This window comes from Bison bison, unplaced genomic scaffold, assembly GCF_000754665.1.
Source record: "Bison bison bison isolate TAMUID 2011002044 unplaced genomic scaffold, Bison_UMD1.0 scf7180017864459, whole genome shotgun sequence".
Taxonomy (NCBI): domain Eukaryota; kingdom Metazoa; phylum Chordata; class Mammalia; order Artiodactyla; family Bovidae; genus Bison; species Bison bison.
This window is the reverse complement of record NW_011495021.1, coordinates 3409973-3425298: the sequence shown is the minus strand read 5'-3', so window position 1 is coordinate 3425298 and position 15326 is coordinate 3409973. Positions and strand designations below refer to the sequence as shown.

Genomic DNA, 15326 nt, shown 5'->3' with positions numbered 1-15326 from the left:
TGCATAGGGTCAGCTTCCCAGAACTTTTATTCTGCCATTTTCGCTGACATCACATAATAATAGTTTCTAAACATTTGGAAAGATTTTTAACTTGTATCTTCATGTAGGGGGCTTCCCAGGTGGCTGAGTGGTAAGGAATCTGCATACCAATATAGGAGACACAGGAGACATGGGTTTGATCCCTGGATTGGGTTGGGTAGATCCTCTGGAGGAGGAAATGGCAATTCATTCCAGTATTCTTGCCTGTGAAATCCCATGGGCAGAAGAGCCTGGTGGGCTAGTTCATGGAGTCACCAAAAGGTTGAACAGGATTGAGTGACTAAACAACAATCTTCACGTAGCCATGTAGCTCTAAAATCCCAGCATCGCATTCCTGTAATGTTTCTCCTGTGATCTAACTGGCCAGTGTTCATTTCTATGAGATCTGCCATCTATTAGGGTCTCATAGATCCCTCACCTTAAGACTCCTCAAGCTGATTTCATCCCAGATACTCAAGTATTGCTTTCATGTTTGTTCTCTGGCTCTTGGCTGCCTCTGTCAAGATCTCCATGCTCTTGAGATGTGAAGCAGAATTCAAGCAGCCCCCAGGGTGCAGGTCAGCAAGATCACAATGCCCAGCTCTGGTCTCAGTGCCTAGAACATAGCTTATCCTGGGCAGGCCTGTCCTGCCACATATGAAGTTTTGAATGATTATTCAGCATTAGGTTCACTTAGAAAGTTATATTGGAGAAGGCAATGGCACCCCACTCCAGTACTCTTGCCTGGAAAATCCCATGGACAGAGGAGCCTGGTAGGCTGCAGTCCATGCGGTCGCTAAGAGTCGGACATGACTGAGCGACTTCACTTTCACTTTTCACTTTCATGCACTGGAGAAGGAAATGGCAACCCACTCCAGTGTTCTTGCCTGGAGAATCCTGGGGATGGGGGAGCCTGGTGGGCTGCTGTCTGTGGGGTCGCACAGAGTCAGACACGACTGAAATGACTTAGCAGCAGAAAGTTATAAGCCAGTATCCCACACCAGGTGTTTTGTTTTGTTTTGTTTTGTTTTGTTTTGTTTTTCTCTCCAGCACAAGTCCTTACATTTCCATACAATTTGGAGGCTCTATCCCTTGGAATTTCAAGTTACCATTTTATTGCCAAGAGACATCACAGGGGTGAATGTGAAACCCACTATGGCTTAGAAGTTTGCATATCTCACAAATTGGAATGATTATACCTAAAAGGCTCTGTGGGTATAATTTCAATGGTCCTGGCAAGGGACAAACCTGGTTTGTACTCAAGGAAGTCACCAGTTATGGCTTCCCACCAAGTATTAATAAATCCTTCACACTCTTCTCAGCTCAAATGCAGTTTTCAAAATAGGAGTTATTTCCAGTTATAAGCAAAACTGTCTAATAACACAATATTCCATCTTTATTATATGCCTAAGAAACAACTATAAGTTACACCAAGGTTAAATTACTCTATTGAGAAGATGTTTGCCAACTCTTTGATCATTTTTTATTATAAATACATGATAAATCTTTCATAATTATATATATATATATATAAATATTATTAACAGAGAGAAATAGAAAAAGTATATATCTATTTCTATATAATGTGATACTGTATTTCTCACAGATTTTGAGTCCTACTTTCCATGGCAACCCACGCCCGTGTTCTTGCCTGGAGACAAGGGGAGCCTGCTGGGCTGCCGTCTATGGGGTCACACAGAGTCGGACATGACTGAAGTGACTTAGCAGCAGCAGCAGTCCCTACATATTATTTTCCCACCATACATATGCTAAAAAGATGATTAAAATATTAACCAACCCACAATTATTCCATGATGTTAAAGATCATGTATGTAAAACTCCACCAGATTTGTTTTATCATTTTGTATTACATATAATGATTTATCTGTGCATGTTCAAAGATCTTGGAAGTATTTGGAACACTCTAATTATTTGTGTGATAAGTCACTTCAGTCGTGTCTGACTCTTTGCGACCCTATGGACTATAACCTGCCAGGCTCATCTGTCATGAGATTCTCCAGGCAAGACTACTGGAGCGGATTGCCACGCCCTCTTCCAGGGGAGCCTGCCAACCCAGGAATCAAACCTGTGTCTCATGTCTTCTGCATTGGCAGGTGGGTTCTTTACCACTAGCACCACCATTTATTGGGCCATCAACATGAATGTGGGGTTCCCAAATAGCACTAGTGGTAAAGAAACCACCTGCAGCTTCAATCCCTGGGTTGGGAAGATACCCTATAGAAGGAAATGGCAATCAACTCCATTATTCTTGCCTGGAAAATTCCATGAACAGAGGAGTCAGGCGGGCTACATTTCGTGGGGTCACAAAGAGTTGAATGCAACTAAATGACTAAGCACATAAAGATGAATGTATGATAGGAAGATACAATGATAATTTTTGTTTCAGCCTTAAAGTATATTTATTATTTATATTTCAAATTGAAATTTAAAAAACCTCATAGTAAAACAGGCTAACAAGGAAAAAAATGGCAAAATAGCATATAATGGAAAATAAAAGTATAATACTTCTGATTTTACCTTACAAAGAAAAATATTCATTAGCATTTATGTATTCTAGCATTTTTAGTCTTCTATAGCTACTGATGTGCTGTGCTCAGTCATTTCAGTTGTGTCTGACTCTGTGCAGCCCCATGGACTGTAGACTGCCAGATTCCTCTCTCCATGGAATTCTCCAAGCAAGAATACTGGAGTGGGTTGCCATATCCTTCTCCAGGGGATCTTTCAGACCCAGGGACCAAACCTGTGTCTCTTACATCTCCTGCATTGGCAGACAGGTTCTTTACCACTAGCACCACCTAGGAAGTCCTCTATAGCTACAGATACCTTTATATTGTAAAATCATAAGCATGCCATTTTAAAAACTAGCATTATAATACAACAATATTCCGGATATATTAAACTCTTAGCATTACTGGTGGTTCAGTTCAGTTCAGTCGCTCAGTCATGTCCGACTCTTTGTGATCCCATGAACTACAGTACGCGAGGCCTCCCTGTCCATCACCAACTCCCGGAGTTCACCCAAACCCATGAACACTGAGTTAGTGATGACATCCAACAATCTCATCCTCTATCATCCCCTTCTCCTCCTGTTCTCAATCTTTCCCAGCATCAGGGTCTTTTCCAATGAGTCAGTTCTTCGCATCAAGTGGCCAAACTATTGGGATTTCAGCTTCAACATCAATCCTACCAATGAACACCCAGGGCTGATTTCCTTCTGATGGACTGGTTGGATCTTCTTGCAGTCCAAGGGATTCTCAAGAGTCTTCTCCACAGTTCAAAAGCATCAATTCTTCAGTGCTCAGTTTTCTTCACAGTCCAACTCTCACATCCATACATGACCACTGGAAAAACCATAGTCTTGACTAGATGGACCTTTGTTGACAAAGGAATGTCTCTGCTTTTCAATATGCTATCTAGGTTGGTCATAACTTTCCTTCCAAGGAGTGAGCGTCTTTTAATGTCATGGCTGCAATCACCATCTGTAGTGATTTTGAAGCCCAGAAAAACAAAGTCTGACACTGTTTCCACTGTTTCCCCATCTATTTGCCATGAAGTGATGGTACCATATTCCATGATCTTAGTTTTCTGAATGTTGAGCTTTAAGCCAACTTTGTCAGTCTTCTCTTTCACTTTCATCAAGAGGTTCTTTAGTAGATGCATGGTATTTCCTCATGAAATTGAACCATAATTCTAAATATACTTTTGGCTACTGAAGTTGTTTGTGTATTTTTTAAAATAAAAGTGTCAATATTTCTTAGACTCAAGTTTCCATTGCTTTGTCTGTATACCAAAGATCTTATTGAGATTTTTGCTAACAAATTTTCAAAGCCTCCTATTGTATGAGAAGTTAATCACTGCAATCCTGTGCCAATTCAATTTGACAAGCATTCATGAGTACTTACAATGTGCAAGACGCTTCTGCTCCAGCACTTAAGAAAATGAACTGAATGGTTGGAAAAATCAGTTTTAGACATAACACATACAGATTGCAAAGAGTTTTATATTAGAAATAGAATGAGTTTTTGTCCATAAAGAGAAACTTCAGTTAATGGAATCCAAAGAATGAGAGGCCTTGGGGAAAGATATTGTTCCGATCTGATATGCCATTAAGAGATTAGATGCCTCTAAAGCTGCCAAGAGAAAAGTCCAAAAGATATGTATTCATGATAGTAATGGGAAAAGAAATTTTAAAAAGAAGCTTCCACAGGTTCACTCAGCTTAAAACCATTGATTAGATAATGACTAGAAGGAAATTACACATTGAAGTGTGATACCATTCACTTGAATATCTTAACCTCCCTGAAGAAATATATTTGCTAACATTCTAATAGAATCCAGTGCATGGTGTCTTCCAAGAGAGATAAATTGATTCAGGAAATAGAGATGGTGATTGAGTTGTAATTCTTTGAAGGTATTACTCTGTATAAGATAGAAAGCATACTTAGATTTTTCAAAAACCATTAAAAATAGTTCGTTATAGAAACAACTCTCAGGAATTTAAAGGAAATCTTAAGCCTGTGGAAACAGTAATACTGGGCAATATATTGACTTACTAAGGTACATGAAAATAGGAACAGAAGTATTGAACCAGTTTAAAGGAGTAATGCATTTACTTGTAGTGGAGAAAACACTTAACAAAGTAATTATTATTATTGTTCTAAATACACATTTTATTTGGTAAAAACTAAGTCCATCTTAAAAGATGACATTGAAAACATCAATCTTGAAATGTAAAAACTAGAATGAACTTTAGATATCATCAGCAACTTTATCTGAGGGAACAAATTTCTAAGAATATGAAAGTAATTATCCAGTCATACATCTAGTAAGTCAATATATAAAGCTAAGATTTCATTCAGCTGCAAATAAAAGTAAAATCAGGTAAAGTTGGATTTTATTTTTTTTGCAAGCTACATAGGTAATCCATCCTAGTATAATACATAATTCAATGATGCTTTTAGGGGAGGGGGAATCTTTTTTATTTTTTGCTTTGCTAGCTTCAGAATCTAGGCCTTCTCTGTCAAGCTGACAGATTTGCAGCTGAAAAGATCGTTGTTTCTCATCTAAGACTCACAACTGCACATGGGTGGGAAGTGAAAAACATAGTTAAAAAAACATATATATATATTTTAATGAGACTTGTTTTTTTAGGTACATGCTCCTCAGAGGCATCTGCTTACAATTCTATTAGTGAGGTTTGTGTCACATACCCACACATTTCAAGGAGGTTGAATTTTTTATTATTTTAATTGAATATCCTTCTGTCCCTCCCCCCAAATTGGAATTCTATTAATGAATTAGAAGGATGTAGGGTATAATGTGAAGGCAATTTGCATTGTTCGCCACAAATATCGTATCTAGATACCCACATTTTGGTGAAAACCTGTATTAATGAGGGTTTGCCAGAGAAACAGAGCTAATCTCTCTCTCTTTAGTCACTAAGTTGCGTCTGACTCTTGTGACCCCATAGACTGTAGCCTGCCAGGCTCCTTTGTCCATGGGATTCTCCAGGCAAGAATACTGGAGTGAGTTGCCATTTCCTTCTCCAGGGAATCTTCCTGACCCAGGAATCGAACCGGGGTCTCCTGCATTGCAGGCAGATTCTTTACCACTTGAGCTATGAGGGAAGCCAATAGAGCTAATAGAATATCTATCTATCAGTCTCTCTCGGTCTGTTCACTTCTTTTGAAGAATTGGCTCACACATTGTGGGAGCTGACAAGTCCAAAATGTGCCAGATTGGAAACCTAAGAAAGAGCTAATGTTGTAGTCTAAAGTCTAAAGGCTGTCTGCAACAGGCTGAATGAAGCCCACCCACATTATGGAGAGTAATCTGCTTTACTAGGATTTAAGGAATAAATCTTATTACTTATCTGATTTAAAGTTTATCTCATGTAAAAATGATCTTAGATGAGATTTATATCTAAAATATACTGATTTAAATGTTAATCTCATCTAAAAAATTTCTTCACAGTGGTATCTGACATCTAGTCTGGTATTTGACCAAATATCTGGGTTCTATGGCCTAGCCAGATTGACAAGCACAGTTAACTATCTTAAGTCTTTCCCTCATCAATTTGGCAGATATCTCCTTTAGTTCAGTTCACTCGCTCTGTCATATCCAACTTTGCTACCCCATGGACTGCAGCAGTCCAGGCTTCCCGATCCATGACCAACTCCTGGAGCTTGCTCAAACTCATGATATCCCCTTGAAAGTGAAAGTGAAAGTGACTTCGCTTAGTTGTGTCGGACTCTTTGCGACCCCATGGACTGTAGCCTACCATGCTTCTCCACCCATGGGATTTTCCAGGCAAGAGTACTGGAGTGGGTTGCCATTTCCTTCTCCCCTTAAATTATACTTAATGTCTAAACAAAGACAAAAATAGGTACTTTGCTTCCTAAAATAAACGCATCCTGTATACAACTGAAAATGCACTAATTTGCTCCCTAGAAGAGGATTAAAATTCTTTGGTAGTGTTAGCTCTTCTTGCAATCCTGTTAGTTATATACTATGATATAAATTCAATATATCTTATATGGTAACAGAATAAATGAAGAAAGAAAATGTATATGTATTTCATAACTAAATGAGGAAGAAATACCCATGACAATTATATTAATTAATATAGCTAGTCATGTGATCATAGTTGATATTTATAACTGCTTTATTCCACTACTCATTCCCTTTGCTCTCAACAAGCATCTTAGCTGATCATGGTATTTTGCATGATGGAATGACTCAAACCTTCATTCCCGAGGGGACTGGACCATTACTAGTACTGTCTGAATTGAGTTGTTGTAGTTTTCCATTGACCTTCTTTAATCACAGGGCATGATAACTCTGGGACACCAAAAGGGAGCTCCTGTATTCCAGACAACTTTCCTCACCACTACTGTGGCTAGTAGTTCATTGTCTCCTTGGTGATCAGGATCAGTCATCTCACCCAGCACAGTGCCACCCTTCTTTGCAGGTTGATTCAGTATAAAAAGCCCAAAGCAGCAAAGTAAAAAATTTAATTCCCAGTTCAGTGGAATAATCGATGTATCTCCTGGGTGGAATTATCCTCCAATTTGGAACTAAGACTTCTAGGACAGAAAAGCGTAAGTTTGTGGGTACAGAAATCATAGATTTTGCTAGTGGACCACTAGGGATAGTAGTGAGTGATGCCACCTCAGTTTCTACCCCTTGCTTTTGAATCCTTCAGTCCTGGTTATGAGAAAAATAACACTATATATTGGACACTAATTCAGAGGACATACAGCCTCTTGGACAACATTGCTCCAGCCCTGCTAGGTATCGACACCTAGCAATTTAACTCTAGATATAACTAAGCCTTCTAAAGGTCATTCCTCCCTTCTTTCAAACAAGCTACTTCAAAACAGTGGGGAACATGATAAGACCACTGAATTCTATGAGCATGGGCCCACTTCCACACTTGTTCTTTCTTTGCTGTGAAGAGAGTTTCTTAATCAGAGCAATGATCATAAACGTGGAGTACCATAATGATGGAAATGGCATTCTGTAGGCCCATAGTTTGCAGTTGCTGTTGTTTTTAATTTTATTTGTTTATTTGACTGCATTGGGTCCTAGTTGAGGCACACGGGATCTTCATTGCATCATGTGGCATCTTTTCCTTTCAGCTCACAGACTCTCTAGTTGTGATACACAGGCTTATTTGCTCTGCAGCATGTAGGATCTTAGTTCCCCAGCCAGGGATTAAACCTGCATCTCTGCATTATAAGGCAGATTCTTAACCACTGGACAACAAAAGAAGTCCACATAGACTGTAGCTTTTACAGAAGTGTTAACAGGGAAGGTAAGTTCATATCCAGAGTAAATGCCTATTGCAGGAAGAGCAAAACTACTTCTTCTTTTTTTTTTTTTTTGGAAGGTTGCTGCCCAGCGTAATTAACCTACCACCAGCTAATGGCTGATCACTCCAGGGAACAATGCCATCTTGGGGACTCGGTGTTGATTTCTGTTACCAGCAGAGTGGGCAGAGTGTTAACCAGAGTAGCCCTGGCTTATAGCCAGTATGAAGCTGGGGTTCTCAGTCCCACAAACACAAGGAAATTAACTCTACCAACAACCTTAGGGAGGTTGTAAGATGATTTTTTTCCAACACAAGTCTCCAAATGAGAAAAAATCTTGATCAACAACTTCATTGAGCACAGAAGAGGCATATTCATCTACAGAAATATGGAGATAATAATGCATGCTGTTTATAGCTGTTAAATTTGTGGTGATTTTTAAAACAGAAATAAAGAATAAGCCTAATAAAAAAAACCTTCCCTAATCACTCTATTTGAAATTGTGGCCCCATGGACTGTAGCCTGCCAGGCTCTTCTGTCCATGGGGATTCTCCAGGCAAGAATACTAGAGTGGGTTGCCATGCCCTCCTCTAGGGGATCTTCCCAACCCAGGGATTGAATGCAGGTCTCCCACATTGCAGGCTGATTTTTTACCATCTAAGCCACCTGGGAAGCCCTTATTTCCTACACCCTCAGCTTAAATTCATTTCATCCATAGCACTTTTCATTATCTACTGTACTATACAACTGACTTATTTATTAGTTTTAATGTACGTTTCTCTCAACTGTGACAAAAAATTCATGCAACGAACAGAGCTTTTATCCTCCTTTGTAACAGATATATCAACAGTGCTTAGAATAACAGCTGACAGGTAATGGGCATTCAAGAAGTATTTGCTGAAAGATAAATGAATATTTGCAATACATCCCAATGAACCTGACCTAAAGAGTTAGGCATCTTGAATAACATATTGCAGAGTAAACATAGGAGATAAATCACATGAAATGTTCCCGGAAATCCTGATTCCAGTCCGGTTCTACCACTCGCACACATCTGTGAACAAGTTTAAAATTTGCTCAACTTTCGTTTTGTCATCTCTAAATATGGATAATAAGGCTAGCTCTGTTTGCTTTCATGCTTATTTTCAAAGTAATGTATATAATACTGTGTAATAAATTTTAAGGAACAGTATTAATTTTAAGTGAAGAGATACAGGTGGCTGTTATGTATGTAAAAATATTTCCACTTCCTAGTAAGTAAATGAATCATAGCAAAACATTAAATCATATATCACTTATTGACTGCCAATAAGTATATCATAATATATATAATATATCACTTTTTGTCTGTCATCTCTCTAAACTAAACAAATTTACAGGGATGCTGCCCAGTATTGGATAAGGTATATATTCTCATATGCTGTTGGGAACAGTACAATGACAGTATAAGACTGTGTACAGCAGTTTGGAAAATCTCAAAAAGTGCATTTTAATCTTTTATTTTAGTGTTTCTTGTAGGAACGTGTCCTTTGGGTGTAATTAGACAGGTGTACACAATATACATATAAGAATGTTCATGAAAGTTTGGTTTGCAATTGTAAAACAATGTAATTTATCTAAATGTTTGCACAGAAACTGCTGAGTCTTTTAAGTGCTATTTTTCTCTCTCTTGCTTTTTCTCTATTTCTCACATTGATTAAACCTTTGCCACTCTCTAAACACCATCACTAACTTGAGGCCAGTATTGTTATAACTTTACCAACCATCCAATTCCATGGGTTTTCCTGAGACCATATCTGAGGATTAATGACCTTGTGTTGCCCTTGTGACATTCTGTTTCTCTATAGACTAAGAGAAGTAAATCAGTGGGAAAGTAGAATAGACCCTCTGAGATGGTATCATAACCAAAGAATATTGATTTCTGTTTTTTCTTTCTGTAGTGCATATTTTCAAAGTATATGTTGAATTATATGTGAGCATATATTACAATTTGTTTTACAATGCAGTAGACAGACCACATCCACCCACAAGTTCCTTTTAACATACTTTTAATTTTCTAATTCTTGCTGACTGTCATACCTGTCTTGACATTTATCACCAAGAATTTTTTAAGAGTGATTCTCAATAAATTGTTGAGGAAGCTTTTGAAATAACATTGATATTTCCATAAGCCTCACTGGTATAATCTTGTATATTCCTTTGTGTGGAACTTTTCTTTCCATTTGGCATTCTCAGAAGAATTCACTTGGTTTCTATTTTTTTACCTTTCAAAATTACTCTTATAGTTCTAAAATATTATGTAGGACTTTATTTTGCTGCAGAAAAATGCAAGAAAGGATATAAAGACTGATAAATTCTATCCTAAAACTGACCAAAGTATTTGGCCAGACCTATAACCTCTGCAGTTTCCCAGGTGGCTCAGTGGTGAAATAATCTGCCTGCCAATGCAGGAGATGAAAGAGACTCCAATTTCATCTCTGGTCATGAAGATCCCCTGCAGAAGGAAACGGCAACCCACTCCTAGTATTCTTTCCCAGAGAATTCTGTGGACAGAGGAACCTGGCAGGCTACAGTCCATAAGGTCAGAAAGAGTCGGACGTGACTGAGTGCACACAGCATATATAACCTCTACAACTAAGTAGTCCCTAAATATTAGTCAAGTTTATTTACCTTGATATTAGGAAGTCTATCACCAAGATAAGAAAAGTTTTATGTATATAGAGGGAGATTGAGATCAATAGATTCAGTACATTACTTGAATGTAATTTGGTGGACCCAACCAGTCCATCCTAAAGGAAATCAGTCCTGAGTATTCATTGGAAAGACTGATGCTGATGCTGAAACTCCAATATTTTGGCCACCTGATGTGAAGAACTGACTCATTTGAAAAGAACCTGATGCTGGGAAAGATTGAAGGCAGGAGGAGAAGGGGACAACAGAGGATGAGATGGTTGGATGGCATCACTGACGCAGGTACATGAGTTTGAGTAGGTTCCAGGAGTTGGTGATGGACAGGGAGGCCTGGCATGCTGCAGTCCATGGGGTTGCAAAGATTCGAACATGACTGAGTGACTGAACTGAACTGAACTGAACTGACAACCTCTGCAAGACAAAAACAACATCTGCATTCTTCTCTAAATCATCATTTAGGAGTTGATTCTGCCATGTCAATCACTCAGTTATTTCACAGCTATACCACAACTGTTTTGGCATTTGAAAATTGACAGACTCCTTGATATTTAACTATTATATCAGTAGAAATGGATTAAGTAAAATCATAATGGTTAATATGAAGCTGTAAACAGTGGATTCCTAGCAATTTCATATACTTGCTTTAGAAAAGCTTTGCTTTTTGTTAGAAGCATTGTACATTTAACTTGCATATATATATATATATATATATACACAACATATATATCAGAAATTAACATTTATTCTAAAAATTTTATTTAAAATAGTCATCTATTTTTTTTTTAATTGCATCAGCTTCCTGAAGGATCTAGTAGGAAAAATTATGTCTGATTGTTAAAATATTGCTATATATAAATAGAACTTCTTAAAAACTTTGAATGTTAATTGTTAGTTCTTTCATTGATATTGCAGCATTCTTGCTTTATTTCACTTGGCACTTTGATTTTAAAATGTTTATTTTAGAGAATTTATCTTCAAATTCTCTCTTAGCATCCTCCTCCTAACCCAAACCCTCTCTTGATTGACTGTCTGTTTGTTAAAATGGCAGGTGTTATTTCTCAGTAAGGGTAATGCGTATCCTTTAGGTCATTCAATTATGCACACCTAATAAATCACTAATTCTACTTTTTCTCTCCACTGCGATTCCTTTAGAAAAGGTTTTTAATGTTTTTAGCTGGTTCATTGTAAAATTCTATTTATTGGTCACTTTGTCTTTAATTTTACTACATGGCAAAATTTCATGCATACCGATGCCAAAAGAATCTTAATAAAATGAAAATTGTATCATGGAAAAACAAAATAAAAAGAAAATGGTATTGTGACATTGAATTGTTTAAACTCCCCTTAATGTTTTCTACAGTTACATTAAGTCATATGTTAGACAGGGTCCCCCAGGAAATGGTTGGACCTTATAATTCATTAAATCTTGCTACTTCCACACATACACTCTGCTGTAGCCATGCTTCATTAAATCATGCATTTTTTCAGAATCTGCATGCTCTTATTTCTATGTTTTACAAAACTTTTATTTCTCCTGAAATATCCTCCCACTTCCAACATTCAACCCTTCTTCTTCATGTTTTTACATCCATTAAAACCTAGATCAGATGTGGCTTTTCTCAGGAGCCTACCTAGGGATTTTGGGTGCACCCCTGTACTGTCCTCATAGGTCACAAAAAGATTTCCTCAACCACTGATTGCCATTATCTTTTACTGTGTGCCTTGTCTCCCTATTTTTGTGAAATGTATATAAATATACACTCACTTGTCCACACATACAGTCACAGAAACACACACACACACTAACACACTAGATAAAGGTAAAAACACATCTTTTACCTTTTTAAAAATATCCTAGACATTTTACAGAGTAACCATGCTGGTGATCAATAAGTTGTTGAATGAATTTTGATATGACCTCAAGATTTTAGGAGACAGAGATAACCAAAACCATCTTGCCCTATTATACTCTAATTCTACATATTTTCAAAAACAATAAATGGTTGAATATGTGTTATACAATTGCAACCACTTTTGTTATATCAATGCGATAATATATCAAAATTTTACTTTTATGAATGGCAACCCACTCCAGTACTCTTGCCTGGAAAATCCCATGGACGGAGGAGCCTGGTAGGCTGCAATCCATGGGGTCGCTAGGAGTCGGACACGACTGAGCAACTTCACTTTCACTTTTCACGCATTGGAGAAAGAAATGGCAACCCACTCCAGTGTTCTTGGCTGGAGAACCCCAGGGACGGTGGAGCCTGGTGGGCTGCCGTCTATGGGGTCGCACAGAGTCAGTCATGACTGAAGAGACTTAGCAGCAGCAGCAACACAAGTTAGACATTTATGACATGGTCTTTATTTTATTTAAATTCAGCTCTAAATAATCTCCTTCACAAATATGTCAATGCAAATTATCTCAAAAGTTTTTGTTCAATCACTTCATGGAAATGTGATTAGTATATGCTTTATTCTCTTAAATTCCTATTTTAAGACTCTGATATGTCATGATGGCATGACATGAATTCCACAGGAAAATATAGTGCTTTAAAATCTTTTTTTAAAGTTTTTAATGGCTGTATACTGTTTCTGTGAAAGACTATAGTGAAAATATCTGGGACATGGGACCGCTTTGGTATCTCTTAAATCATGCCACATACATGGCTATTTATCAGTTCTATTCAACTTGACATGTTATTTTTCTGTCCTTCAATCTCAAACCTCAGCTCCTTTAATTAGGATGAAACATATGCTCAATGTAACAAGAATTTTCACAATAATACTGCTAATTTTCTTCCTAGATCTTGAATTATTTGAGAAATATGCCTGATATTTGAGGGATGGGATTATTTTAAATCACATTTTTAGTGGGAATTTGCCTTGTAGATTCATGTAAGACATTTACTCTTCTTAGAAAATATGAAAAAGATCAGATACCTTTCTAATGTAGAGCATATCAGCAGAAATAGAGATACAGACATAGAGAACAAATGTAAGACACCAAGAAAGGAAGGAGGGGTGGGATGAATTGGGAGATTGGAATTGACATATATACATTGCTATGTATAAAATGATTACTAAAGAGAACATTTCGTATAGCACAAGAAACTACTTACTGCTCTTTGGTGACCTAAATAGGAAGGAAATCCAAAAAAGAAGGGATATATGTATACAAATGGCTGATTAATTTTCCTGTACAGTAGAAAGTGACACGATATTGTAAAGCAACTGTACTCTAATACAAATTTTTAAATGATGGAATTTATTACACACAACTAAAATACACAAGCTAATTGGATTTGTTTTAAAAATTAGTTTGTTTTTTTAAGACTCCAACAGTTTCCCAGATGGTGCTAGTGGTAAAGAACTTGGCTGCCAAAGCAGGAGTCGTAAGAGATACAGGTTCAGTCCCTGAGTTGAGAAGATCCCCTGAAGGAAGGCATGGCAACCCACTCCAGTATTCTTGCTTGGAGAAGACCATGAAAAGAGGAACCTGGGGGACTACAATCCATAGGGTGGCACAGAGTTGGACACGACTGAAGTGACTTAGCACACATACACGCACAAGACATGTATGAATTAGGCAGAGAACCTTGGCAGGCAACAATCAGTAGGCAAAGATCAAATTTCCAGTTTATTAAGGCATAGGTATACCTTTTAATACCATGTAATGATGTGTTTTGGCACTCTTTTTACAAGCCAAAAGTGCAAGAACATATTTTGTTAGAAGTAGATTGTCACAAATGCTGTACTTTCCTTAGATGAGATCAAAGATGATGCATTAGAAAATTTCAATAACAATAATAATGACTTTGACATTACTATAGACTCAAATGCTATTAATCATTTTCATATTTTTTAATAGAGGCTCAAAGAACTGAAACAAAGGGAATTTGCTCGAAATGTAGCATCTAAATCCAGGAAAGATGAAAGAAAACAGGAAAAGGCACTCCAACGCCTGCACAAGCTGGCCGAGCTAAGAAAGGAAACCGTATGGTGAGTGTGCAGTGAATGTTTTCTTAAAACATGATGACAAATAAAGGAAATGAATAAAGGGCACAAATCTATTTATTTCTGTACCCAGAATAAGACAATCACATTTTCATAACTTTCTGTGGCCTGTGAACAGTAAATTGAATTTGAGATTTAGGCAAACACCTTTTTAATGCACATTTCAATAAAAAACCAAATTGCTGCAATTTTCCTTTCTAAAAATTAATTTTACATTATTAATCAAGTTGTGTTAATAGAAAGCCATTCTATTTCTTATTGAAATTCAAAACATTTGATTGAAGAAGTGATGTAAACACCATCTCATAGCCCTTGTTATAAGTAGAAGTTATTTTTTAATTGAAAATTTGGAGAACTTTTATTTGAAATGATCTTTAAGAATACATATGGAAGGAGAAAAAGAAATAGTGTTAGGGAATACTGACATATCAAAACATTGTTTGAGATGTCAGATTTTAAAAGTCAAAATAAAGTGTAAATATATCTGGAATCCTATAGTGAACTGTTAAAACCAAACGAAACTGCTATTCAATTATACCAACCAGGTATTTTTATTCTGTGCAGTAAAAAATGAAAAATTATACAAGTGCAAGTTTACATTTCAGACTATTATAGTACCTATGTAATTTAATGCCCTATAAGTAGCCTTTGCAAATGTAAAGTATAATATTTTAAGGGAAATAGACTTGATAATAAGACATGTACAGAAGAAGCAAAACTTCTTATCTAAGTTACTTTTCTTAGCATATAGTACATATTTCACCTTAC

General features: G+C 37.0%; 1 protein-coding gene across 1 annotated transcript in view; it reads left to right on the top strand.

Annotated features, from left to right (window-relative positions):
* Nucleotides 1-15326, top strand: part of ZNF804A (zinc finger protein 804A) — a 349243-nt gene that overhangs the window by 329761 nt on the left and 4156 nt on the right. The window contains exon 3 of the mRNA XM_010859737.1: nucleotides 14413-14543. Coding sequence (XP_010858039.1) covers nucleotides 14413-14543 — 131 coding nt within the window. The remainder of the gene's footprint in view (nucleotides 1-14412; nucleotides 14544-15326) is intronic.